The following is a 26,824-nucleotide window of genomic DNA, read 5'->3' as shown; positions in this document are numbered from 1 at the left end:
TTGACAACATTTTCGTTCTTTTGAATGTGCAGCATTTCTAATAGCATAAGTTTAGAATAATGATTTGCTTGTTGTAAGATTTTTACATTATCAAAATCTGGCCTGTGGTCTTCTTCTAAACAATGCATAGCTAGTGCCGTTTTTTGTGAGTTACACATAAAAATACATAACCTCACTTATGTATTTGTATTACTAAATTTTGAGTTTGTTTTCATTTTAAATATTTTGCTTATTTTGTAAAAATCATAAATTATTTTGTTTTCATCAAATATTGTTTATATTTTGTAAGTTTTCCAAGTTTGTTATTTATAAATTTTAATAATTATTTAAAATTTTTACTTAAAGGCCTGATGAAGAGGATAACCATCCCTGAAACGTTGCGCCAAAAAATAAAAGATAACAGTTAAATAAAATTGACTTTAAGCCTACAATAAAAAAATTTATTTTAGATATAAGAAAAGGCACCTAATTTGTTGAAGTAGGTATAAAAACACTACCTTTAATTTAATAAATTAAAAGTGAAAATGACCCCATCTGTTTGGAAGCTAGAGCTAATTTTCTTCGCAAAACAGTAAGAAAAACAGAGATTTTTGATACTTTGAGCGAGTGTCGGCACCATTTAGACTTATCCAATCGAGCCGAAATTTAGGCTATCTAAAAATCTGCAAAGGCTGAATATTTTATGGGGTTCCCTCGACCAAATTTCGAAAATCGATTTCTTGCGGTCACTCTAGTAGCCACCTTAGTTCTTTATACCGAGAATAGCGATAAAACAAGGGCACTTTCAGCGACTCTAATTTATTTCACTCCAGGCAAAAATTCAAACGTTTCTATCTTCAAAATGTTGTCAAAAAAGTTTCAAAAAAATAATAAAAATAAAACATTAAAAAATAGAGTAATCGGAATCAGAAGTTATTTACTTTGCTGATTTCACTCTTATATAATATTTAAACAAAATGTCTTGGTAACAAAATTAGGTTTTTATTTGACTTACACCACAATTTTCAATATTTACACTTAAGAACTATTATTATATTATAGTCGATTTGTATATCCTGGACTCCAGTATGATTCTTAAGTCAAAACTTTATATTTACCAAGTACCTAGATTCTTTTTTTTTAAGTAGACAAAGCAGTGGGCGGAGATTTATTGCAATAATGCTTTATGTTTTCCTATATCAGTTCCAAAATAACTGCACTGCTCCGCTGTGATCATGGTCTTTCAACACGACATGAACAGACCATGCATTGTTGTTTTTTGAGCCAGTTAATTTTATGAAGAAACATTTAGTAGGTAAACATAAGAATCATCCGAGAGTTCAGGACACACAAATCCACCGGAATCTTAGACTAACATTTATGGCATCACATTAACTATTTTTAAGATTATCAACTCATTGCATTCCATTACAAACCCAAGACACGGGAGTTAGCCATTCTATCAAGGTTTTTGGTTCAACTTCTGGACAGTTTTGTCTAGCAAAATATTCCATTGAGTACGTTGATATTTGGAAACTACTTCCAGTTATTAGAGTAAACCACAAAAACATATTACCGAACCTTGGAGGAAAATCTTTTGTTGCAAACACTAAAACTACACCTAAGATTCCAAAACTACAAAATAACACTGGATAAAACATTTGAAGTGCTACACCAATGATATGCTCGTGCATATATGCTGATACGAAAAACACAAGCAACGATGAAGCCAATTTTGAACCTTTAAATATGTGATTGTAACAGTCCTTGTATATATATTCATACAACCAATCATGAACAACGACATTCCAATTACGAAAATATCCTTCATAGTTTCTTGCCGTCCACCAGTCTTTGTAGAACATCCGGTCACCAAATCGCAGCAATTCAGCAGTGAAATTCAGCCACGCATGCAAAACCATATAAAAGGCAGCAAGGAAAATAAAGAAGCCCGGCATTATCATTCCAAACATTTTCACAATCAAGCTTGCATTTGTTAATTCTTCCAAGCCGAAATTTGAAAAATGGACATGAATATGGCGTTCGTAGATGTAACTGTAAAAAAAAGCCACCCCAACGACTTCCAAAATACGGTTTAGAGCAAATGTCCATCGGATATGATTTGTGCGAGGATACGAGTCCCGATAAATGAGAGTTGGTGCAAAGAGGTAGTAAAGGTAGCATGTAAAAGGTGGCGTTTGTACTGCTTTACTATTCTTCTTGCCTTCTGTCTTGTATTCTGCATCTAGAATTTTGCCCGCGTTCGTTCGAACAAAACCATGAACTTTCATCATCAGTCGGGTAGTTTCAAGAAGCATCACAGCACCTGGTACATAAGGTAGATCCAATCGAAGACATGAGCTAGTTCCAACATAAAGGAGAGATAATTGAAGAATCACGAAAAACGTCAAGCATGAATAGCTCCAGAGGGCTTTAAGAGTTTTATCTAAAAGTAGAATAAGATCAACAATAATAAAATTTAGTAATGAAGTTTGTTAAAAAAAAGTATACATAGTTTGTTTCATGTCAACATAAAAAAAAAAAAACGAAAACAAAAAGAAAAAATTTAAGCGTTAGTTACAATTAAGCACGCGCTAAGTCATATCCTCAAAAACTATTTAAAAAAATTTCTGATATCCTAACGGGAACACCTGAAATAAGCGATGTGAAAGAACTTTCTGACTTCAGATTCCAACTTAGATAGCTCACAAAAAACGTTTGGAAAAGTATGTTTTAGTTTTGTAAAAAAAACTTTGTTGACTAGTGATTAAAGCACTGCCTGATTCACAATGAGACGTTTTTTCTCAACATTTTTCATAAAAAAAAAATCGTTTTAAAATCGTACGTAAGGCAATTCACAAAACTGCGTTTTTGATTTTTCTAACAGTGAGTAATTAATGATACCTAAATATTTTAAATATTAATTCATAATAATTTTGCCTATTTTGCAAGTGAAGTAGATTATAATTCTAATAAGAACAGTGTTTTTTAGCTGTTACTTCTTACCCCTGTCACTTTTAATCTCGCTCACCCATTCTCAAAAAATATTCATTTTTTCATAAAAAGGATTATATTTTTTATTTTTTTATTTAAATTAGTGTTTTTTTTAAGTTAAACGACTTTCACTTTAAACTTTAAACTACTTTGATTTGATTCTAATAAGAACAGTGTTTTTTAGCTGTTACTTCTTACCCCTGTCACTTTTAATCTCGCTCACCCATTCTCAAAAAATATTCATTTTTTCATAAAAAAGATTATATTTTTTATTTTTTTATTTAAATTAGTGTTTTTTTTAAGTTAAACGACTTTCACTTTAAACTACTTTGATTTGCCATTTATCGTCTTCCATGTAATATCATTTCGAAAAATAGTTGAATCAGAGTGGTTTTCATTGATTTTAAGTTGTTTTATTCCTCATGTCGTTTTCTAAAATTATGGTAGTGAATGTGCAATTTTGGAATTTGTTCACGACGAATTTGACATTTGCTTTGCATGCGTTTGTAATACTAAATAATAAATAAAATAATAACACAATTTTTAAATTCATTTTTATTGATTTTTTGACGTGAAAACGTCTTAACAATCGATGAACCAGAGTAGCATCCACGAAAAAGTGACGCCATTTTCTCCAGTTCCACATGAAATTTTTAGCAGTGCGGCAAAAATTTCAATTAAAAACTAAAAATAAACTTCATTCGAAAGATAATAAAAAAGAAAGTTAGGGGTCTAATATAGAATTTTTTTTTAAGTCTCTGCGTTTCGAAATATGAATTTTTGAAAAGCATCTACTTTTGTTAAAGTATTTTCGGGTGAGTTTTTATTTGTTTAAATTTTTCGTAGCGTTCAAAAAATCTCAAACTTATAGAACATGTAGTCGGAAAAAAGATAGCATTTTAAAAAAATTTTTGACCGAATAACGGGAAAAACAAGTTTTTTTTTGTGCCAAGTTTTTTGACCATTTTTAACGGTTTTTTATTTTTTATCTTTTTTTCTTCAACAGATAAATGAATTTATACTGTAGATATGATAACAGGCAGGACTATATTTGTGCAAAATTTCTATTTTTCAACACGTTATTTCTTTTGATCTAGAGCAGATAATAATTTAATTTAATTGAGCATGCTGATAGTATTACCTTTGATTTGATATATAACATAACGGTACGTTTACTACAAGCTACACAATGTTAAATTTTAAAAAATCAGAAATACCTCAAAACACCTGTGGAAATCTGTTGCCAATGCGCAGCCACCAGTGTGGGAAGTACCGTATTCTCAGTTTGAAATTTCGATATGGTTGGCTTTTTTTGTAGGTATCGTAGAAATATGATTGAAGCGTCATATGAAATAATGAGTTTTCTTATGATATAAAATTAAATGTAGGTTGTTACAGAAAAAAATTGATATGATGGGCGAAAAGATAAAAAAGGTCAATATTTTTGTTTTTTTTGATGAAAACTGATTGGGTTCAAAAATAGGCTTTCAGATGGCATAAACTTTTGTATAGGTTGTCATTTAAAAAAATGGACTTCAAAGTAATTAAAAAAAGGACATTGATTTTCTTGCTTTTTTTGTAGAAGGTCTCCTAGAGGAACTCCACAAAAAGATGTCTGGTGGTGAGGAAGATATCTCTGATGTTTTAAATAAGAAAAACCAAAAGATTCGTCAGAATAGATGAAAGGTAAAACAACGAAGGAATAATTCCAAAGAAAAAAACCGTTTTCTACCAAGAAAATTTACACTTTGAAGTGGCTTACAAATCGAATTGTTGTCAGAAAAATTATTACTTCGTTCATTACCTGGCAAAAGTATCAATGATATGTTAAATATGTTAGGTCTTAATCTTTAGCTTAAGTACTTTACTATAACATTTATTATCTTATTATAATATATAATAATTTTTTTACAAGAAAGTTGAAAGTTGTCTTGTAGCTAGTGTTTATAAAAACAGAAAAACAAAATCTTTTAAAATAAACATTAAAACATTTTTTCAGTCTCGTTATTTCTGCTTATTTTAATATTGATATAAAATGTACGTTTATATCATTCACTGTTTAAATCCAAACATAAATCCAACCTCTTAAAAACATATTAATTTTGACTGCTGTCTGGGGTTGTTTAGTTTCAAGTTTTCGAGTTCAGATGTTAATTTTATTATTACACTTTTCACTCCTTGGTTTTAAGTTTTTTGTAAATGAATAACTAAAATATGTAAAGTTCACACCAAATTATTTTCAATAATTATAATATAAAAACGCGAAAGAAAGAATGAAATAAATCATCTCCACTAACTAAAGTAACTAAAGCAAATTATTAGGGAACCCGGCCGAACAGCTCCGATTTTGATGATCTTTTTTTTAATAAGTCGGTAATTAAAAATACTTTAGCCTCTATAGGTTTAAAATTGCCAATGTGGCCGAATTGTTTTTTTTTTAAATTAAAATTAATTTTTTTTTATCAAAACCATTTTTTTTTTGCTTAAATTTCTTAAATTAAATGATACTAAAAGATTGTTTAGGTAATTTAAGAAAAAATGCAATTTTCTCACAAACTGAATTCAAACACAATAGGTACTTATAATTTCTCGTAAAAAATGTTGCTGTCATGTTATGGCAAAAAGTAGAGGCTATGATGAGAACAATAGTGGCGTAAGCTATAAAACTCAGTTTTGAGCTACGAGAGATTTAAGATACATTCCCCGCGTTCAACGCAGGCCACCTGAACTTAAGATCTGAATTTTCAGAGGCTCTGATTGGTCAGATGTCATAAAAAATTAGGCGGCATTAAGTTACGTTTTTTGACATTTAGTTAAGATTTTCAGGTGGAAATTTTTATCTGAAAATTCAGATGGGTGTGTGTGTGTTGGTCAAGTTGGTAGACGTACAAAATGTGCTACACACCAAAATTGAACTTTGTAATTTTAATACAAGTTATAAAAAGATTTTTTTATATTTCCTTTGTGTTTGGACATTTTCCGCGGTGTTATTGTTATTTGTTGATAATGATATTACAATATAATATAACCAATATAATTTCGTGTCCTTCCTCCGCATGTTTACGTGCAGAAATGGAATAATGAAAATAAATGAGGAAATAGAAAAACTTAATGAATTAAACATACATAAGTGGATAGCAGAAAGGGATTTTATGAATCCAACAAAATAATTTTTACAAATACTGAAGTGAGCTCACTGAAAATATTAATAAATAACTTTTTTTTACTATTTTTATTATCCTAGAAAAATGAATATTCTTTTTTTAAAGTCAATCCAAGTAAAGACAAAAAGTAGATTCTTCGTTAATGTCACCTGAAATTCAGTGATTCTTGCGTTCAACGTCAAAAAAAATCTGAACTTAAGGGGGGGTTTCCATAGCATTTTAATGGAAGACGGTTGACTAATTGTTGTATAACTTTTGCAGTTTATAAGATAATCTTATGAAACGTACTTTTTTGAAAAGGTAATAAACGTACAAATATTTTTGCATCATTTAAATTTTAGAAACATTTCTTGTGCGATTTTTATAAGGGTCGAAAATGATTTTTTTTCTGCAAATTTAGATTGAATCAGAATTTTGGTTGGGGCACCGTTGTTTATAAACTTTTTATTTATTTTTTTTTTGTTTTATAATGATCAAATGTGTTTTCATGCAGTACGCGAAACAGATTTTTTTTTTTTTTTTTTTTTATTAGAAAAAAAGCTTCGTTAATTTGTTGTAATTTCATGTTTTTTTACTCACTCTTCTTAGAATAACTTTACCGTTTATTAGTGTTTTTAGATGAAACAAAAAGAAAACAATAAAGGGAAATTAGGAGAATCCAATAAAATTTCTAAAATTTAATTTGAAGTTAGTTTGAACGGTTAATTTGAAGGAAAGGTGTCAAAATGCACTTTTTTTAGCATTTTGGTCGTGGGGCAAAGCGTGATTATTTTTTAAAATGTTTTTGTATTTTTTAATGAGAAGTTAATAAAGTTGTTCATGCAACCCGTTTGCCAAAAAAAAATATTTTTTTTATTTACACACTAAAAATTTGATTTTAATAAACCAATATTTGCATTCTGTTTTTGAGGAAGGGGCAGTCAAAGCATCCACAATTTATTTTTATTATTTTTTTTCATTATATTTCAAATCAGTTTCAAAAAAAAAAATATATATTTTTGCTCACAGTATTTTTAATATAAATTGTTGAAAAAGTGTCTATTTTAGCTTTTTTTACTTTGAAAATTCCATTGATCACGCACACATGCAAATTTAGTTCAAAAGAATGCCACGCATAAGCTGGCGCTGATGAACTCTTTGTTTCTGTTCTTTTCTATTTATTGAAAAAAAAACTTGCTCTTGCGCTCTCATTTTCTCGTTATATTTTGTTTTTGTTTTTTGTGTTTACATAATATGTACTTTTTTTTTTTTGTTTCCTATTTCCTCACTCAGGCAGGCAGAAATCATTCATGAAATTATGAAGATGCTGCAGAGAGTAGGTAGATAGTAGATATTTTTTGCAAGATCATTATCTTTTGTTTTCAAAAAGGGTTGTTTTGTTCTTGTTGACTCTTGGGTTTTTTCTAACAATTCATTTCGTGTTTATAATATCGCACCCGCGGTTGCGAGTTGACACTTTTGGGTTTTTTTTTTTTTTTGGTGTCAGCGAAATTCTTTGCATTGTGTAATATTCACATCGCTCGTGCGGAGATATAGGTAAAGGATTAGATATGTGGTATGCATTTGTTTGTGTGTAAAAATGTGTATTGACATTTGACATGTGCTTGTGCACAATGATTGATTTCTATATTTAGGTTGATTTCTGGGTTGTATTGTTTATTATACTCTTAGAGGATATAATATATGGAGTGCTTGTTCCTATACCTAATACATTGTAACGCCATATGCATGGAAAGGGGTCGCTGCCTTCGTTTTTCAATGCTAGTCCGGTTCCGCAGCTGTAAATAAACATGCTTGTTGATGACAGCCATCTAATGAAAATAAAATGGAGGCATGTACTCATCGAAAAACTTAAAGAAACTAGAGCCCCCTATAAAAGCTCACGGAACTAACAGCACAAGCACTCCATATATTATATCCTCTAAGATTATACTACACTCGCGCGTGCGTGCGGGGTTATATAATATAAATATATCGTTTTGTTTTTCATAGTCTTTGTTTATATGTTGCGGATTCGGTTTTTTTTTGTAGGTTTGTAGGTATAATAGTTATATTTTCGCGGGGGAATGTGTAAAGGGTTATATAAGTGTATTTGTGGTTAGAATGCACCTGATGGTATTTATAGAAATAGTTTTGAATAGGTGAAGATGCTCAGTATGTTTCCTTAGCAAAAACAAAGTTTTTAAAATTAAATTTAAAAAAAAGTAACTTATAAGTTACACTGGTCAACAAGCTTTTTGCCACAAGAACCAAAATATACTTTTCTATATGTTTTTGATATGCTGATCTGAAGTCAGAAAATGTTTATTGGCCTCCGTTTTTGAAATATTACCGTTAGAAAATACCGAAAAACGTCATTTTGGCTGTTTTCGAGGTTATGTTTTTATGTGGGGTAGTTCCTTATGAAAAAATTTGTAACGGTTCCTATAAGAACTGGTTTTATTCTTTCAAAAAATGTTTAAATCTTTCCGATATCTTTTTTACTTCCCGAGATATTTAAAATTTAAGGAGTGGTCTTTGACTCAGAAATAGCACTGGCCAAACAAATTAAACTTTTTTTGCCACAAGAACCAAAATATACTTTTTTAAAGGTTTTTGAGTTGCTGAACTCGAATGCGCAATCAGAAAAATGCTATTGGCAACAAATTTGTTTATAATGAATTACCCCACATAAAAACAGAAGCTAGAAAAGAGCCAAAATGACGTTTTTCAGCATTTTATAACGGTTATATCTCAAAAACGGAGGCCAATCAAATTTTTTTTGACTTCAGATTCGAGTTCAGCATATCAAAAACCTATAGAAAAGTACATCTTGGTTCTTGTGGCAAAAAAAAAGTTCAATTTTGTTGACCATAGTTATTAATGCTGCCTTATTTTTGTTTCCTAATAATGTAGGTATAGGTAAATAAAAAACAAAATCGATTCAACTGAGTTCATTGCATTGGTGACTCTAAAAAAATCTTTATTAAAAAGGTGTTGAAAGTAAATTGGATTGATATCGAGTCCATCCTCAAACAACATATAGATAAGAACCTAAACATTCTATATATTGTAAGTAAATACATTTCCATGTCAGCCGGCACGCGCGTGTGCGAGATAAAAAATTGCTCAACGAAGAACAACTGAAAAGTGAGCAAGAACCTGAAAACCAATCCTTCTGCGCATCTACTCATATTTTTATACAAACTACACAAAGGATACTGTCAAGTATATTATATCAATGCACCCATATAACACATCCTCTACCTGCTTCTCCGCTGAACAACTATAATTATTATTATAATGCAAAAAATTTCTCTGATACACAAAAAACTCAAATGCCATCCACAACAGCAACATGGAAACAAGTTTTCATTTCAAAAATAAATAGGTATACACTCCAGAAATCTTTCATGAAAATATTGAATTTCAAACCAGTTTTCGCCCACAAACACCATATCCATATAAAGATCTATGTAGTATACCAACATCCATTTGCATGTCACCCCGCACGCGTGAGTGCGATGGCGATTTCACAAAGAGACAATGAATGAAAACCATAACCAACACCCTGAGAGTAAAAAACCAGAGAATTCGATGGCGAGAGAGCGAAACACATTCACTAATACACACAAATGCTTTTACATGAGATTTGACTTTGCTGAAAAAGGGAACCCAGTCTTAAGTTGAACCGTTGAACCCGGCAATTGTTTTTTGAAACTATATTTTTTTGAGAGCCATCTAGTTTTGAGTGTAGCTGCATAAATCTATTTTTGTAATAAAATAAGATATATGTATTAAAAACTCATTTTTATGAGAAACTCATTTTTGAAAAAAAGTGGGCTACCCCACTATTGTTCTCATAGCCTCAATTATTCTAATAATACAGTCAAATAAGGTGGAAAAAGGGGTAAACCTCGGAATGAATGCTAATAGAATACCTTCGTGTTGGCGTTCTATAACATCCTCAAAAGTCTAGAAAAATTACATGTCCGCAAGTCGCGATTTTTTATTTTTAATGATAATGGATATTAAACCTTCATGCAAAATTTGGTTCGGCTACCATAACTTTTAAGGGTTTTTCGGTAGTAAGTTAGCAATTGTTATAATAATATGGGTTGACAGATGAAAAACAGGTATAATTTTTTTAAGAGATGTCAGATTGCCTTGATTTTAGAGTTTTTGGAATCAGCATTAAAAAAAATACCTTGAAATCATGTATCATATGTGTATATAATACCATCGTCTTTTTTTGTTAATTTTGAAAAACCAAATTTCGCGCTTTGATCTTCAAAATCGCGACTTGCGGACATGAGATTTTTCCACACTTTTGAGGTATGTTATAGAATGCCAAAACGAAGTATTAAGCAAAAAAAAATTTCTATTAGCATTCATTCCGAGGTTAAACCTTTATTTGACTGGATTATAAGGTTGTTTTAGAGAACGTGTACTAATATAGTTTATTTTTATATGTAGATAAATTATTTTTACTTGCTACCAATAACTTACTATTTATGCATTTTTGTCGAATGTGAACCCACAGATTGAAGGCACAATACACCATCAATACTGGGATGTGCATAAGGATCCATATACCCATAACTAAATGAATATCTCGCATTCCTATTTTTATCGTGCCTAGTCCAAAATTAACCCTAAAAAGATAATGATCTTATCAGTTGTAGGTATTTATCGAAAAATATTTATGTATATAAACATACTTTCCCAATACAAAGTAATCGTAACAAACACTGTTCAACAGGAAAACTGTCAATATAATGAAAAATATATTGTAGATACTTTTCATATGGTCAACTTCGAGCAATGCTGTAAGGTAAGATTCTCTAACAACAAACACTTTATCGGGAAGTGTTCTTTTCTGTTTTGCTGGTGAACTGTCTTTTATTTCAGCGTTTTCAGTCTGTGATTGTTGTTTTTTGGGTAATCTGTTACTCCATGTTAGATTGTTATTTTTTCTTTTAGCAAAATTATTAAACTCTTGATCTTGCAGGTCTTTTAGGCGTAGGTCTTGAAGAACTTCTTCAATCATCGTTGTCAACTTTCGGTCAACATCTTTAATTATGGAAGCTTGAACAATCTGGAAGTATAAAGAATTTTGTTGATATAATAAAATTAAACAGGAAAACCATAAACGATTAACAAACCTCGAGTTTTTGTTTTACAAACTGCAAGTCTAACTCCTGGTTGTCCATTTGGACTGCTGTGGAATAAAAAGTTAAGAACTGCATATTATAAAAAATTCAAGTGAATTATATATTATATATGTAGGTACATATAAATGTAAAATGTTATTATGTAAATGTAAAAAAATTAACATTCAAATGGTTTCTGTCAACAAAAATAGTCCTGTCCTATTGGAGGTGGCAGTTTCATGTTTAGAATTCTAGTACAACAACTACATACTTCAAAAAATAAATCTACTGCACTTTTTCAAACCAAATTCAACAAATTCCATTGTAATTAATGCTCTTAGAATGTAGAAAATCTGCTGCTCTTAACTTAAAACCAGCTCAAACCATATTAACTCAACCTCAAAGTTGTATTGTTAGAATTATTTTGTTCAAAATAGAGCTTTAAATATCAAAGAATAACAGTGTTTTGGGCCCAAGAGAAAGAATCTGAGTTTGTGAAAAAAAAAATTAAAAGAAAATACAAATATTCTGTACATGAATTTGGTTATTCTTGTGATATGAAAAACACCTTCTTCTCCATTAACCGGGTATCGTTCATGTCCAGCATTGTATATATATTTCCATAGTACTATCATGAAGTAAAACGATCTTAGGAACTCTAGTGGTGACTTGAAAAAGCAGAATTTGTATGAAAAAAACACACTGAGCGCCACCTCAAAAAAGTGGCGACATCAACTAATACTAAATTCGACTTCATGATAGTACTATAGAAATATATATACAATGATGTCCAGTGGAGGTGACTGTAATTTCAACCTCTTTTGCCTGAAAAAAAAATCTACTGCGAAATTTTGTAATCTACTGCACTTTTTTGTTTGAATTAACTGCGTAATTTTTTTTGTAAGTGGCAACACTGAATTGTAGTACTAGATATACTCATGAGTAAACCATGGTATAAAAAGAGAAGGTATGATCATTAGAAAAAAGTGTATCGAGAACTGTCAAAACTTAAAAATGGCTTCTTAAGTTTTTGACAGCTGCCCATTCAAATTGTTGTTGTAAGCAAATTTGTCTTGGAAATTGTTGTTGCTTTTGACTTTGCCAAATTAAACGTCAAAAACTTTTTCTCCATTACTCCATTTTGTAAAATGGCGACTCTAATGATCATACCTTGTCTTCTTATACCATGTGAGTAAACTACCACCTGCAATGGACCCTTTTACCAAACTACTATGCATCATTCTTGGCATCCATCTGTTTAATAAGTTTTTGTTTGATAATAATTTGTTTCAGTTTCAAAAAATTAAAATAGTTTTGAATTTCAAATGAAAGTTATTTTAAGTGAATTAATTTATTTTTATCTTCGGATAAAAAAAATCAACGGTGGAATCAATTTTCGACTACAACTGCTATCGCTGCCTGCTTCACAGACTCAAAAAGACACCAATACTACAGCAAATAAAAATCAATCTGAAAACGTAATCGTTTCATAAAGAAAAAAATAAATTTATAGATCAAAATATAAATTTACCAAACGAAAACCCCATCAGATTTAGATCAAAAAATTGATTTTTTTTTCGAAAGACATGGAACACAATTTGAATAGATTTTTTTTTGTCACTGTATAAGTGTAACTTCGTGTACGAAAAAAAAATTCTATCGCAACATAAAATATTTTTATTGTATGTACATATGTATTTTAAATTTCATCATCTTACGAATTTTTCAATTTCTATTTTTTTTATAACTTTCTACAATAATAGACTCACTACATAAGCAGTTAAAATATTTCGTAACTGTTACACCTTTTCTTTAATAAAAATTTTAAAATTTGAAATGAAGGTGGCTAATATTTTTAAGGACATGTATGTCTAAAGAGAATTTCAGAATGGTAATAGTTTGTTTTACCAGGAAGTTATTGGTACCAAAATGCAAAACAGCGTGCTAATTTTAAAAATTAATTTTATTGTATTATCTTAACCCCACTCATTTTACATCTTCTAGTTCTACTTTACTTGCAGGGGCGTACACACCATTGGGGCAAGCGGGGCGGTGCCCCGGGGCCCCCTAACGACTGTAGGGCCCTGACTGGACCCAATGCAGAGAAGGCAACTTATTATAAAAGTAACGAAGCAAAAAGATAAGATATTTGACATGAATCCCTTTGGAACAAATTTTTTTGAGAGACAAATTACTTTCTTCGGTATAATGCATAATGAATTGGTAGCCAGCCACTTAATATTTCGTCTCAAAAAATTAATACCTCAGGGGCACCAAAAAAATAAATTGCATTTTTGAAGAAAAATTAAATTTTATGTAAGGTCCCCAACAAACATTACTTTAAAAATCTTAGCGACCAACAAATGATACATACAAAAAAAAAATCATGTGTGCAAATTCACACTTGGTAGAAGTGAAACCTTGAAAAATCATTTTTCTTGCAAAAATAAAAAATATCGAAAAAATCTAAATAGGTATTATATCACCTTTCACGCTTCAATCATATTTCTACCATGCCTACAAAAAAAGTAATAATTTTTTAAGCCAACCATGTCGAAATTTCGAACTGAGATAACGGTACTTCCTACACTTGTGGCTGGTCATTGGCAACAGATCTCCACAAGGTGTTTGAGGTATTTTTCAATTTAAGATTGTGTAACTTCTAGAGCACGTACCGTTATGTGTGATACAGTGGACTCTCGCTAACTTGAACATACGATAACTTAAACAGTCCAATAACTTGAACATGATATTTTCCCTTTTATGTGCTCTGTAGCTTGAACAGGCAATTTGTAAGGCTCTTTACCTTAAACTTTTTTATTGCTGACTCTATAACTTGAATAATTAAGAAATTTTTGACTCTATAACTTGAACAAATAAATTTTATATCAACAGGAGTTTGAATTTCCTCATTGCAGGTTACTACGTTTGTAAACTGTTTTTTCATCCAAGGGGAATTCCCGGAATTTGCTATTTTGTATGTGTTTAAGATTTTATTTATTTTGCAGTAAGTTTTGTGCAAGCAGGAACGTGATAATAAAATTTTCCAGTAAATTTTGTGCAATATTTTGAAGTGCGTGTTTGGAATTTAAGTTTAAAGTTTAAGTTGTTTAAAGATTCAAAATGGGTTTAAAAAAAGGACAAACAATTAGAATGTTGACACTTAAACAAAAGGCAGGAAGAGAAGATTCGGTATTCGATTGCTTACTATTAGTGGAGAAAAATTAGCTGCTGATCCAGGACCTATTGAGCCATTCAAAAAAAAAACTTGAAGATAAAATCGCCGCTCTTCAACTGACAACACAACAAATTTACAACGTTGATGAAACTGCACTGTTTTGGAAGTTGTTGCCCAAAAAAACCTATGTATCGTTTAATGAAAAAAGTGCATTTGGAGGAAAAATTCCTAAGCAAAGAGTGACTTTACTCCTCGGTTCTAACGCCACAGGTACCCACAAACTCGTTCCTATGATCATTGGTAAGTCAAAAAATCCACGGTGTCTTAAAAATTTTGAAATGCCAATAGAATACAAAAGTTCTATGAATGCATGGATGACAAAATACATTTTCAAGGAATGGTTTTTCAAGAGCTTTGTAGTTCAAGTAAAGAAACACTGCGAAGAACAAAATCTCCCACTTAAGGCACTTCTGATTATAGACAATGCTCCATGCCATCCATCGGCAGAAGAGTTAAGGTATCTTAACGGAGACATTTGCACAATGTTCTTACCACCGAATGTCACTGCGTTAGTTCAGCCGATGGATCAAAATGGCATAAGAATTACGAAGCTGCATTATAAGTCAAACTTGCTGTCGTTGGTCATTGCCAACAAAAATGAAGATATAATTTCTGCCCTAAAGAACTTCAATTTGCGCCAAGCCATTACATTGATGTCAAAATCGTGGGATCAAGTAACTTCTCAAATTCAAAACAGTAGGTACCTAATGAACAAACTTTTATTTTTCAATCCAACAGCATTACACCGAAGAAGAAGTAAACGAATGGTTACGCGATGAAGATGTTCCTGATGGTGTTGAAGATGAAGACATCGATTTGGAAAATGAATCTGACCCGGGTGATGTTATAATGGTGCAAAACATTGTAACTGACACCGAAGCCATCGAATCAATCGATAAAGTGATCGATTGGGCCAGTCAAAATAACAGAACATCATCTGAATTTACAGTACTCCAAAATCTCAGAGAAAGTGCGCTAAAAAATGTTTTGCAGAAAACTAAGCAATGTAAAATAACAAATTTTTTTCCAAAGTTGGTTTAAATACAATTGTGTTTTGTGTCAATTACTAACCTTTAAAGTAATATAATAAAAACGTATAAAAACGAAGACTGAACAATCCAGTAACTTAAACAGGCCTCGTTTCGTAGGTGTTCAAGTTAGCGAGATTCCACTGTATATCAAATAAAAGGTTATGTTATCAGCATGCGTATTAAAGTTAAGTCAAATTTGTATGTGCACTAGATCAAAAGATATAACGTGTGTTGGAAAAGAACATCTTTTTACCGTTATCTCCGAATTTTGAATATGAAATTAATTGAAATTTTGTACAATTATAATTTATTTAATTACCTATCTACAGTACAAATTTCATTCAAAAAGTTATGACAAGTTGAAGTCGTGTCGCGTTTTCGTTTCATCTTGTTTCAAATCACTACGATACTAAAGAAGTTTTCACTTCAAAAAGTATGGCGTATACGTAATTTTATTTTTTCTTATATATCAAAGGGCCAAATATTAATATTAAAGGGGCCCCAAAATTAAGTCTTGCTCCGGGGCCCAGCAACTCAATGTACGCTTCTGTTTACTTGATGTGTTTTTAGTCAACAAAATAGACTATTGTCACTTTTTACAATGTAAATCTTGATTCAAAACCAGCAACTAAAACTATCTCATTTAGAGATTTTCAGTCTATTGATATGCAGTCTTTAATAAGTAGTATAACTCTAACTTGGAAAATATCTACCAATTTCCTGACGTCGATGAGCAAGTTAATTATTTCACTGAGACTGTGAACAATCTTTTTGAAACTTTCGTACTCTTAAAAACTATCCCTATAAAAAACCCTGAATTAGGGTGGTACACTAACGATATCCAACAACTAATTGTGAAAAGAAACTCTGCGTATAGACGTTGGAAAAGGTTCAGACTATCACCAGTTGTTTTTAAATTATAAAACCCTTAGAAATGCCGTGAATGTTGAAAAACAAAAATCCAAACTAAAATGTTTTGCTTCCAAATTCCACAAATTATCGTCAAAACAACTGTGGAAAAATATCAAATCTCTTGGTATATCGAAGCAACAAAATGATGCTGAAGATGAATGCGATGTGAATGAGCTTAACAAACAGTTCGTGAGTTCTGCGACTAATATAAATGCTGGTGCCGTGGTTGACAGAAACTATATTAGAAGTGATGAGTTTGCTTAAGCTTCAGTTTTCAAAGAGTTTTTGAAGTAGAGGTGTACAAAGCTATCCATGATATTAAATCAGAAGCTATTGGACTAGACAATATGCATCCTAAATTTGTTAAAATGATTCTTATTTTTATATCACCTTTCATAACTCATATTTTTAACACCGTTATCACAAAGTCTTGTGACCCAAAACTATGGAAAGCTTCAAAAAAAATTCCAATTCTAAAGAAGTCAAAATCACAACAAAAAGAATACAGACCAATTGCTATATTACCTTTCATTTCGAAAGCATTTGAAAAACTCGTCAGTTGACAGATTATGACATTCTTAGAAACCCATAGGCTGATAACACCTACTCAATCAGGGTTTAGACCAAAACACAGCTGCACAACTGCATTTCTAAAGATATAATCGACGACATACAGCAATTGATAACAATTATGTAGCTACACTTGGATTTCTCTAGGGCCTTTGATACTTTTTCGCACGAAATACTTTTGAATACACTTAAAAACCTTTTCTTTTTGGAAAACTCAGCTTTGTACCTTATTGAAAAATACCGCAAACTTCAAGTAGCGTTTAACAACACAGCCCGTTTTATATATGGTTTACGTCGTTTCGATCATGTTTCTGCACAGGCAGGTAGTGTATTTAATATGCCTTTTAACAAATACATAGATTTTCTTACACTAACATTTCTATTTAAACTTGTCCATACAAAAGCTCCAAACTACCTTTACGAAAAGCTTAATTTCCCAATATCACAAAGAAGCAATATTCTCATTGTACCTACCTTTAAATTTAGAAACTCTAAACAACAAATCTTTTTGCCCGCTCGCTGTTGGTCTTTGGAAATCCTTAGAGCACTATATAACTACAACTCGTTTGAAAATTCTTTACAAAAACTGAAAATATTTCTAAAATCCATTTTAACCTTTTCTTTCTAGTATTTTATGTAGAACTATAATTTAACTAAATATTTTTTTAATTAATTTATATTAATTTCTGTAAATAATATTATATATGTATGTATTGTATATATCTTTTTTAAATATGCTTTGTTAAATAATTAAGTGTTATTCTTATATTCTAAGTATTACAAAAAAAAAAAACTATTTGTTTTAAAATGCTTACATATGCGAATAAAATTCAAATTCTTAAGTTTTTTTTTACATTACTGCTAAATCTTATTTTACAACAAATCTTCTTAGACCAGGGTCGATAATTTTTGAAACCAAAAAAAATCATAGTAGAATGAAACCCATTGGAAAAGGAGGTGAATATGATGAAAATTAAAGGAAAAATAAATTACGGGCGAGCCGAGTTCGGGAAGTGGGTGGGTTGAGTTTTTAATGGTAAAAAATGGTATATCTCGATTTCCGGCAAAACTACAAATCCTATAAAAAAAAGTTGTATGGCAAAGTTGAAGGTAATAAAAAGATCTACAACTTTTGTATCAACAATTTTTTCACATAACCTAAAAATTTATGTGAAAAATTCAAAAAAACGAGTTTTTGGTTTTTTATTTTTATCTTTTTCAAAAACAAAAAATTTTCTACGAAATTTGGTGAAAATTTACCTTATAATGTCCCAAATACACTATAATTTATTTGATTTAAAATATTAAAATTGTTCACCTTATTTTGACTTAATACCAAAAAAACACCCTAATTTTCAATCGAAAATTCACGTGTCAAAATATCAGCTTTTTTCAAAAAGTCGGTGGGCATTTCGTTCGTTAAAATGTCTATTTTCTGATGGTGTAAAAAAAATTTTACATTAGTATACTATAGAACATGTTCTAGTAAAATTCAAAAAATGAAAAAAGCTTGAATTCGAAAAAAAATTTTTATCATTGTTTACAATTTTGGCCTATTTATTCAAATTTACACTTTAATTACTCAAAAAACGTAAGATTAATCAATGTTACATGAAATCTTACATACAACTTTTTTTTATAGGATTTGTAGTTTTGCCGGAAATCGAGATATACCATTTTTTACCATTAAAAACTCAACCCACCCACTTCCCGAACTCGGCTCGCCCGTAATTTATTTTTCCTTTCATTCTTATCATATTCACCTCCTTTTCCAATGGGTTTCATCCTACTATGATTTTTTTGTACTTTTTAATGTTTTTGAAGGCATCGGCACTGGTCTATCTGTAGTAGTTACATAAAAAATAATTTAACTTGTTTTTTTATGCAAAGTAGAAAAAAAAATTGCTAAAGCCTAAAATTGGACATAAAATCGTGCATCGGCTTGTTCTGGATTTTGACATCTTTATGATATTAAAAGTTAATATTGTGTGTGAACCAATCCTTATTGTATCTTTTAAACTAGTAGATAATTGGCGAATGTAATTAAAAATATTTTTTTTTTTCTACTTTGGATTAAAAAAAGTTAATTTTTTTTTATAACCACTGTTCCGCGGATTTTTTATATGGGAATGTATAAGAAGAATTATTATACCTAAAAAACTTAAAAAACTTAACAAAAAAAAACGATGTAATCCATGCATTTGTGGCGGTTATGTGAAAAAACTTAAGATAAAAACAATACAATAAATTTATAAAGCTAACACTCTAAATACGATAAAAAACTATTACCATTCTGGAATTCTCTTTAGACGCGTACATTAAAAAAAAATTGGCCACATTGTACATACCACCACAGGTGTGTTTAAAATTTTTCATAAAATATTTGTTTTACATTTCAACATTTTTTTAAAGAAAGGGTGTAACAGTTACGAAACAATTGTAACTGCTTATGTTGTGAGTCTATTATTGTATAAAATTATAAATTGTATAAAATATAAAATTATAAATTGATAAAATTCATTCATCCATGGTTGTGGTGAGCGAAAACGTAAGATGATGAAATTAAAAATGCACTGAACGAAAAAAGCTTATATTTTGTGAACTGGTTGCGATAGAATTTTTTTCTATTTGGTTTTAGAACAGTCATGATCAAAATAGAAATGAATGAATGAAACGAGATGTTTAAAATATGTACCTAATATTGATTTGTTTATTTGCTTATACTTTTATAATAGTTAATATATTAATAATAAATATAGGTAGGTTAATATAATTATTATTATAAAAGAAAAAGAAAAACATTGTACACATTGTACAATAATTGTTGTGTATACTTTTTTTCTCTTTCCTGTTTTGTTAACTTTTGTTTTGTTTTTTGTTTGAAGTACCTAAATAGATAAATTAATGACGGGGCCACTGATCTCAAATTGTCTCATACTTATGTAAGATTGTAAGATTTTAGTCGCTTGCATTTTTTCGGGTGCATTAGTGATAATTATAACCAGGGATAGGATCTTGTGGACCTAAAAATTTAAAAAAAGGCAAAATAAAACTCCCAAAAAGGCATAAAAAGGCATTTATTGAGAAAAGAATGAAATATAAAAATTAATTCCAGTAATTTTGAACAATCATGAGTTTTTTAAAATTTTCAGTAACAAGCGCCTGCGATTGTCCCTTTAAGCCTGGTACGCTGCTCGCGCTAAATTTTAGCCAAGATAAAATTTCCATACAAGTTATCGATAATTTGTATGGGACTCATTTTAGCTCGGAAAAAATTTTTCGATAATTTCTATGGGAGCTAAAATTAAGCGCGAGCAGCGTACCAGGCTAAAGAGTGCTCTAAAGGAGCTAAAATATCTATCTACATCTGTAGAGACGACTGGACCCCAATTAAATAACTCGACATCGCCCACTTCAACATTTTCCGGGTGCTCTGGGGTAATACGGCATAAGTTCGTTACCGTTTTGACTATTGCTTTCTCTATTTTATTAGAAGAAAATGAAAGAGACATAAAGCATCAATACGTTAACGTACGTATGCCGTAGTTCGCCCCCTGGATTTGTGTTCCAATGTATTACGCAATTTATTTGTTCAACTCTTTCGAGTCCCTTATTTGCCAAAAAAAAAATTGATCTGTATTTCTCAAAAACATCTTTTGCGACTGCCCCTTTCGCAGCTTCCAAATCTCTCTGGATTATGTCCAAAATCTGGAGAACTTCTTCAATGAAGTATTGTAAATTGAGTAAGTTAGCTTTTGAACTCTGATACGTGTCGGTTGCGGCCGCGCAATAGAACGTAAAAGACAATAAATGGTAGTAATAGCAGACAAACAAGTTGCATAGGTAGATCTTTTCATTCGAATTTTGTTTGTGTGGGGTAATTAGTGAATTTTTACTTGCGATATATGTAGGTACTATAGGGCAAGTTTAGGATTCGTAAAAAAAATCGAACTCGAGATAAAAATTTTACATGACATTACGATGATGGAGAATGCCAAAAAAGTGGGTCCGGCAATTCTGTCTGTCTGTCTGTCTGTCTCTATCTGGAGCTGCAGCCTAAACGAGTGAAGTGATTTTCTTCAAACTTGGTAGTTAGCAGTTTTTGGTGATTCCCTAGAGGGGAAATTGAAATTTTTTTTATGACCAAAACTAACGGTACCTGCCATATAACGGAAATAGAAAAGTTAGTTTTTTTCAAAAACGGCTCTAACGATTTTGATTAAAATTTTTGTGTGTAGTATTACACATAACAGCCAACTTTTTAAATAAAAAAAATATTTTTTGTACCGTTATTAACGGTACCTGTCATAGAACGGTTTTTTTCGTTTCTGAATATCTCGTACAACATTAACCCGATTTTAATGAAAATTTTTATACAAAAGTGTGTAAGTAAATATAATATTAAAATTTTAGAAAATTGCAAAAAACGCATTTTTGGTTTTTTTAAAAAATATTTCAAATTTTTTTTTGAAAAATCAATTTTTTAAAAACGGATCAATGAAAAATTTTGAAATTTAGTTTTAATGTGTAAATTAATTATTTCTTCAAAAGGGCATACCAACTTTTTTTGTTGAAAAATGTTAAAAAAATTTTATATATAAAAAATTATTTTTTTAAAAAACGGCTCCTACAATTTTCGAAAATTTATTTCTAAAAATACCTTTTTATACAAGAAATAAAATGGCATATTTGTTTTTTTTTTTAAGATAATTTAAAACGGAGTGTAATTAATTATAAAAACAGATTTAATTTTTTATACTACTTATGAAATTTCTTCAAAATATCAAATTTTAAATTTCTTGAATAAAAAGCTTTAACATTAAAGTTACTTTAAGCATAAGAGCAAGTACGTGCGACCCCAGTCGTGCAATTTATTAATATAGAATAGATATATTGAGTAAGTAATATACTGAGTAAGTTAGCTTTTTGTTTGTATATTTGAGTGTTTTGTGTGGCATTACCTTTAAGATGCTAAAAAGATAAAAAAAAACATAGGAAAAGACAAAAAAAGGCAATAACAAGAGAAAAGGCAAAAAAAGGCAACAACGAAAGAAAAGGCAAAATAAAATACATATATTTGGCACGAGGGGGACGTGAAACGTGTTTGTATTTAATCTATTATGTCGTATGATTAAGCAAGAAAAAAAAGGCAAATTCCACAACATCCTATCCCTGATTATAACAGTTCTAGCATCATCAAATTGTTGTATATTATCTAAAGAGATGCGAAAGACTAGTTGTTGCACCGAATCAGAAGAGGCTATGAGCAATGAGCCCAATAAAATGCAGTTATATGTACCTACTTCCTTGGGTAGGTAGGTAGGTGCATAATATTATCTAATAGATTTTTCAACAAAGTGATACATGAGAAAATGGCGATAATTCAACAATTTGTTTATTTTGCCATTAAAAATAAAATCTATTGCGTTCCTTTATTTATGTATCCATTCTACACTTAGTACTTAGAAAAGTTACTTATATACAAAGTTGCATTCTGTTTTCAAAACTGAGTAGGTACATTCCTAAATAAATTACTGAAACTATCACGATCACTATTTTACCCTTGAAATAGCTTATTTTAATAAGAGCTTAAAGGTATTAAAAGTAAGAAAAAATAAAGAAACACACGTGCTGACTAGATATTCTTTTTTTTTATTTAAGTTAGATTACTTTTTTGCAACGCAATTAAGAAAAAAATCTAAGCTCCAAAATACCTATTATTATTTTGCTGTCACTTTATCTACGTTTTCAGAAAGCACATTGTATCAAATGTCTTTTTCCAGCGAATTAAAAATATAATGTTTGTATTGTATGTAGATATGTTAATTACATCTACACGAATGCCTACATACCTTTAGATTTACTTCCAGAATACACTTTGCAATCTTTAATCAAAATATCTTCACCCATTTGGCACTCAAATTTGTTTTAATTTTGTTAACTAAATTCTTAACACAAATCACTTGAACTGCATCGAAGTTATTGAACACAGTGCACACAAGTGTGCTCGAAACACATTTGATCCCCTAAGCTGCGATTACTTTCTATATAAACAGGAACAATAATAACTTATCAGTTGTATTAAGTTTAATAAAGAAAAAAATAAGTCCGCTTACACTCAACATAATCAGCTTAGCCACTTGAGTGAGTAAATAGAATCATAAAGCGCCCGAAGAAGCAAGTGACTAATGTAATCGCTTTTATCGACCTTAAGCCTTGAAGGGGCGTTTAACGATAACGTCATTTAGATAAGAAATGCGAGTACACATGCACTCAAATATTTGAAAAAGCAGAATGCGATGGAAGTTCTTATCGCTGTGTACTACCTACGCACATAGGGGTATTTGGTCCAAAAATGTGATAAAAATTATTTGTTCGTATTTTCAAATGAAAAAAGTTCCTAAGAAGTGTAATTAATAAACTCAAAAATTACACTGTGTAACACTCAAAATATACGCGAGCGGAGACCTATCACGTTTTGTAGAGCTAGTCGCACTGATTACGAAACGTTTTAAACAAGTCCCTAACATCCCCAAAATCTGGAGTTAGGGGCAAAAAACGTTTTTTTTAACCTTCACCCATTGAAAAAATTCTAGCTGCGTCAAATTTTTACCCATTTTTGATTTTTTTATAGTTTCCGAAGAAGATAATTATACCTTTTAAAAAATGTATAAAATATGTGATTCAAACCACCTTTAATTTATAAGCTGTCAAAGTTCAAAAATTCCATTTTTTTGTCATTTTCCCAACTTCGACATCAATTTAAAGTATATGTTTTGAAAACAACATGCTGTTTTAAAAATATATTCTTAAATAATATTCATTTCCAAATAAAACGAGGTACTTTTTATGAAAATCAGTTCAAAATTGGCTTAGAAACAAAAATTTTACGATTTCAACCAAGGCACAGAAATTCGAACTTTTGGGCACCGAACAAAAATGTTATTTTGGCCCGTAGTACGATAACTTGGGCGCCAGGATTTGATAACGGTTTTTTGTAGAGGAGTTCAATACAATCACTTTTTACTATGGGGGGGGGGTCTATCTCCCCCCTTTAGGAGGGAGGGGTAATTTTCTAAAAAAAAATTATTAAAATAAGAAAAAATTATTAAAAAACAACGGCAACACTTACAGTTATGAGTGATACCATTTCCGAAAGGCAGAATTGTACATTTAATTCGAGTTTTTCGATTTCAAAGTTAAAAATAGACGAAAAAAATTTTTTTTAAACTCATTTATTACTATTTTTGCCAGACTGTGAATTTTAATAAAAATTGAAAATTAAAAAAAAAATTAAAAAAGAAAAAATCTGATAAAATATATTTTTCAATTTTCTCAAAACCTAGAAGGCATAGAAACATATAGTTTTCACTATAAATAAAATGCACGACTGGGTCGCAAGAACTTGCTCTTAGAGTTCAAGTTGCTCAAATTTTTAAGACTTTTTATACCTATAGAAACTTGAGAAATGTAGGTACATAAAAACAAAAAAAAAAAAAACAAATAAAAATCATTTTTCAAAAAAATAAAACAATATGTGAAATCAACTCGCCCCACAAAACAGGTATGCAGTTTTATTTGATATATTAAGGTGCATTTTTAGAAAAAAAAATTTCAAAATCGTTAGAGCCGTTTTTTTAAAAAACTAATTTTGTATAAATAATTTTTTGAAAAAAAAGTTTTAAAATAAAATTGGTATGCCATTTTGTAGAAATCACTAATCAATATCTTAAAACAAAATTTCAAAAAAATTCAATGTCCCGTTTTCGAAAATTTGATTTTTCAAAAAAAAATGTTCAAATTTTTTTTTTAAATCTGAAAATTATTTTTTTGGAAATTTTATTTTTGGCTTATATTTAAATTATATAAATGCTTTTGTATATAAAATTTCCTTGTTTAGCAGTTTTGCAGAAAATCCGATTTGAAAAAAGCGGTCCTATGGCAGGTACCGTTAATAATGATTTTCAAATTTTTTTTTTTTCTTCGAAAGATAGAACTTGTTTAAAAACTAACATTTGAATTTTTTTAACAAAATCGTTTGAGCCGTTTTCGTGAAATTAAACTTTTCCGAAATTTTGTATGACAGGTACCATTATTTTTGGTCCAAAAAAATTAATTCCAAAATACCCTCTGGAGAGTCCCAAAAACTGACGAAGCTAGAATTTTTTCAATGAGTGAAGGTCCAAAAAACAGTTTTTGGGGGTGTTAGGAAATTTTTAATTAACGTTTCGTAGTCCAGTGCGACTAGCTCTACACTGAGGGAAAAAACAACTTAAAATCAACGAAAACCAAGTTGATTCGGAATGATTTTGCGTTGAAGACGAAAATTTTAAAATCAAAGTAGAACATCGTTAGTTTAAAGTGGTTTACCGTTATAAAACATCTTTAAATCAAAAAACGATGTTGCGTTGAAGACGAAAATTTTAAAATCAAAGTAGAACATCATTAGTTTAAAGTGGTTTACCGTTATAAAACATCTTTAAATCAAAGTTGTTTCAACTTTTAAAAAAAGCATTAATTTATTAAAAAAAAAAAGAAAAAATGGGCAGCCGCTGGGGATCGAACCAACAACTGTTGGGTTACTAGGCGAATGCTTTACCAACGTTCTATCTCACTGTTGAAAATTAGAGTGATAAAATGCAACAAATGCTGAAGTCCGACAAAAATAAAAAAAAATCTTACTTTGTTTCAATTTTATTTTGAAGAAGTTTTTCATGTCAATTTTGTCAACATTTAATCAACGTTGAACATTTTACATTTTACATTTTACGTTGCGTTTTTTTCCTCAGTGAAATTCCCATGCAGAAATCAAATCATAAAACAAAATGGCGGAAGTTGCCGTAACTTTTTATTTTCTTACCTGATAGGAGAGAATACTGCGAAAATTATGTATTAGGTACTAAGTTTTTAGGTAATATTAGGCTACTATATTACTTTTTTCTGAAGTTTTCTTTTTGAGCTTTCGTGGAAAAAAAAACACTTTGAACTCTCACCTTAACCCCTTGTAATCCAAGATCGTAAATTTTGAAATTAATAATGTGAATCGACTATGTACATATTTCTAAAAAAATCAATAAATTCGTTATTTACTTATAATACAGTAAAATAAGGTAAAAAAAGGGGTAAATCTCGGAATGAATGCTAATAGAAATTTTTTTTGCTCAATATCTTAGTTTTTTGCATTCTATAACATACCTCAAAAGTCTAGAAAAATCTAATGTCCGCAAGTCGTGATTTTCAAGGTTAAAGTGCGAAATGGAGATTTTCGAAATTAGCAATAATAGACAATGGTATTATATAAACATATGATATATGATATCAAGGTATATTTTAATGCTGTTTCCAAAAACTCTAAAATCAAGGCAATCTGAAAAAAGTTATGCCACTAAAACTTCATATAAACTGTTGTCCCTAAATCCAGATTTTGCACGTATTAAAAATAAAGTAGGTATGCGCTTTTAATATATTCAATGTGCCGTACAAAACGTATTAGGTCACGAGAAATATATTTTTAAATTTCGTTTTTTCGTTAAACAGTGTATTGAAATGTAAAAAATCTGTAATTCTTCTAAAATACACAGGACCCAAAAACTAAGTTAAATCAAAAATTTGGCAAACACGTGTCAAGTTATTTAATGTTTGCTCTATAAAAATTATTTCAAATGCCTTTCGTGCTGGTTTTTGGTGAACTATTTCTCAAATATTGAATTTCACGGTTTAAACATTTAAACGTCCATATCTCGAGTAGAAGATTTTTTACATTTTTGTTTGTATGTGTGACTTTTATTTATCTTATATATGTGA

The 26,824-nt window shown here is 30.1% G+C and overlaps 1 protein-coding gene across 2 annotated transcripts; it reads right to left on the bottom strand.

Moving 5' to 3' along the window:
- Positions 1 to 1,162: 1,162 nt before the first annotated feature.
- Positions 1,163 to 23,155, bottom strand: LOC129907851 (sterol O-acyltransferase 1-like). 2 transcript variants are annotated; one of them, XM_055984265.1, is made up of 6 exons: positions 23,137 to 23,155; positions 22,873 to 23,064; positions 11,282 to 11,337; positions 10,838 to 11,214; positions 10,626 to 10,771; positions 1,163 to 2,425 (listed from the first exon to the last, which is right to left on the bottom strand). In XM_055984265.1, exons 2-6 carry the CDS (start codon positions 22,928 to 22,930, stop codon positions 1,395 to 1,397), a joined length of 1,668 nt encoding a protein of 555 aa, XP_055840240.1. In that variant the 5' UTR covers positions 22,931 to 23,064; positions 23,137 to 23,155; the 3' UTR covers positions 1,163 to 1,394. The 2 variants fall into 2 exon arrangements, with proteins under 2 accessions (XP_055840240.1, XP_055840241.1); XM_055984266.1 differs by lacking the exon at positions 22,873 to 23,064.
- Between the last annotated feature and the right edge of the window lie 3,669 nt (positions 23,156 to 26,824).

Source organism: Episyrphus balteatus, chromosome 1 (genome assembly GCF_945859705.1).
Source record: "Episyrphus balteatus chromosome 1, idEpiBalt1.1, whole genome shotgun sequence".
NCBI classification, from domain to species: Eukaryota; Metazoa; Arthropoda; class Insecta; order Diptera; family Syrphidae; genus Episyrphus; species Episyrphus balteatus.
This window is presented reverse-complemented; position numbering and strand designations above follow the sequence as displayed.

Coding starts and splice junctions, on each gene's coding strand:
- LOC129907851 (XM_055984265.1), bottom strand. CDS start 22,930: ATGGGTGAAGATATTTTGATTAAAGATTGCAAAGTGTATTCTGGAAGT. Junction 11,338..22,872: donor TTCTGGAAGTAAATCTAAAG/GTATGTAGGCAT, acceptor TTTATTCCACAG/CAGTCCAAATGGACAACCAG. Junction 2,426..10,625: donor TCGACAAAAATGCATAAATA/GTAAGTTATTGG, acceptor TTCTACTTTTAG/ATAAAACTCTTAAAGCCCTC.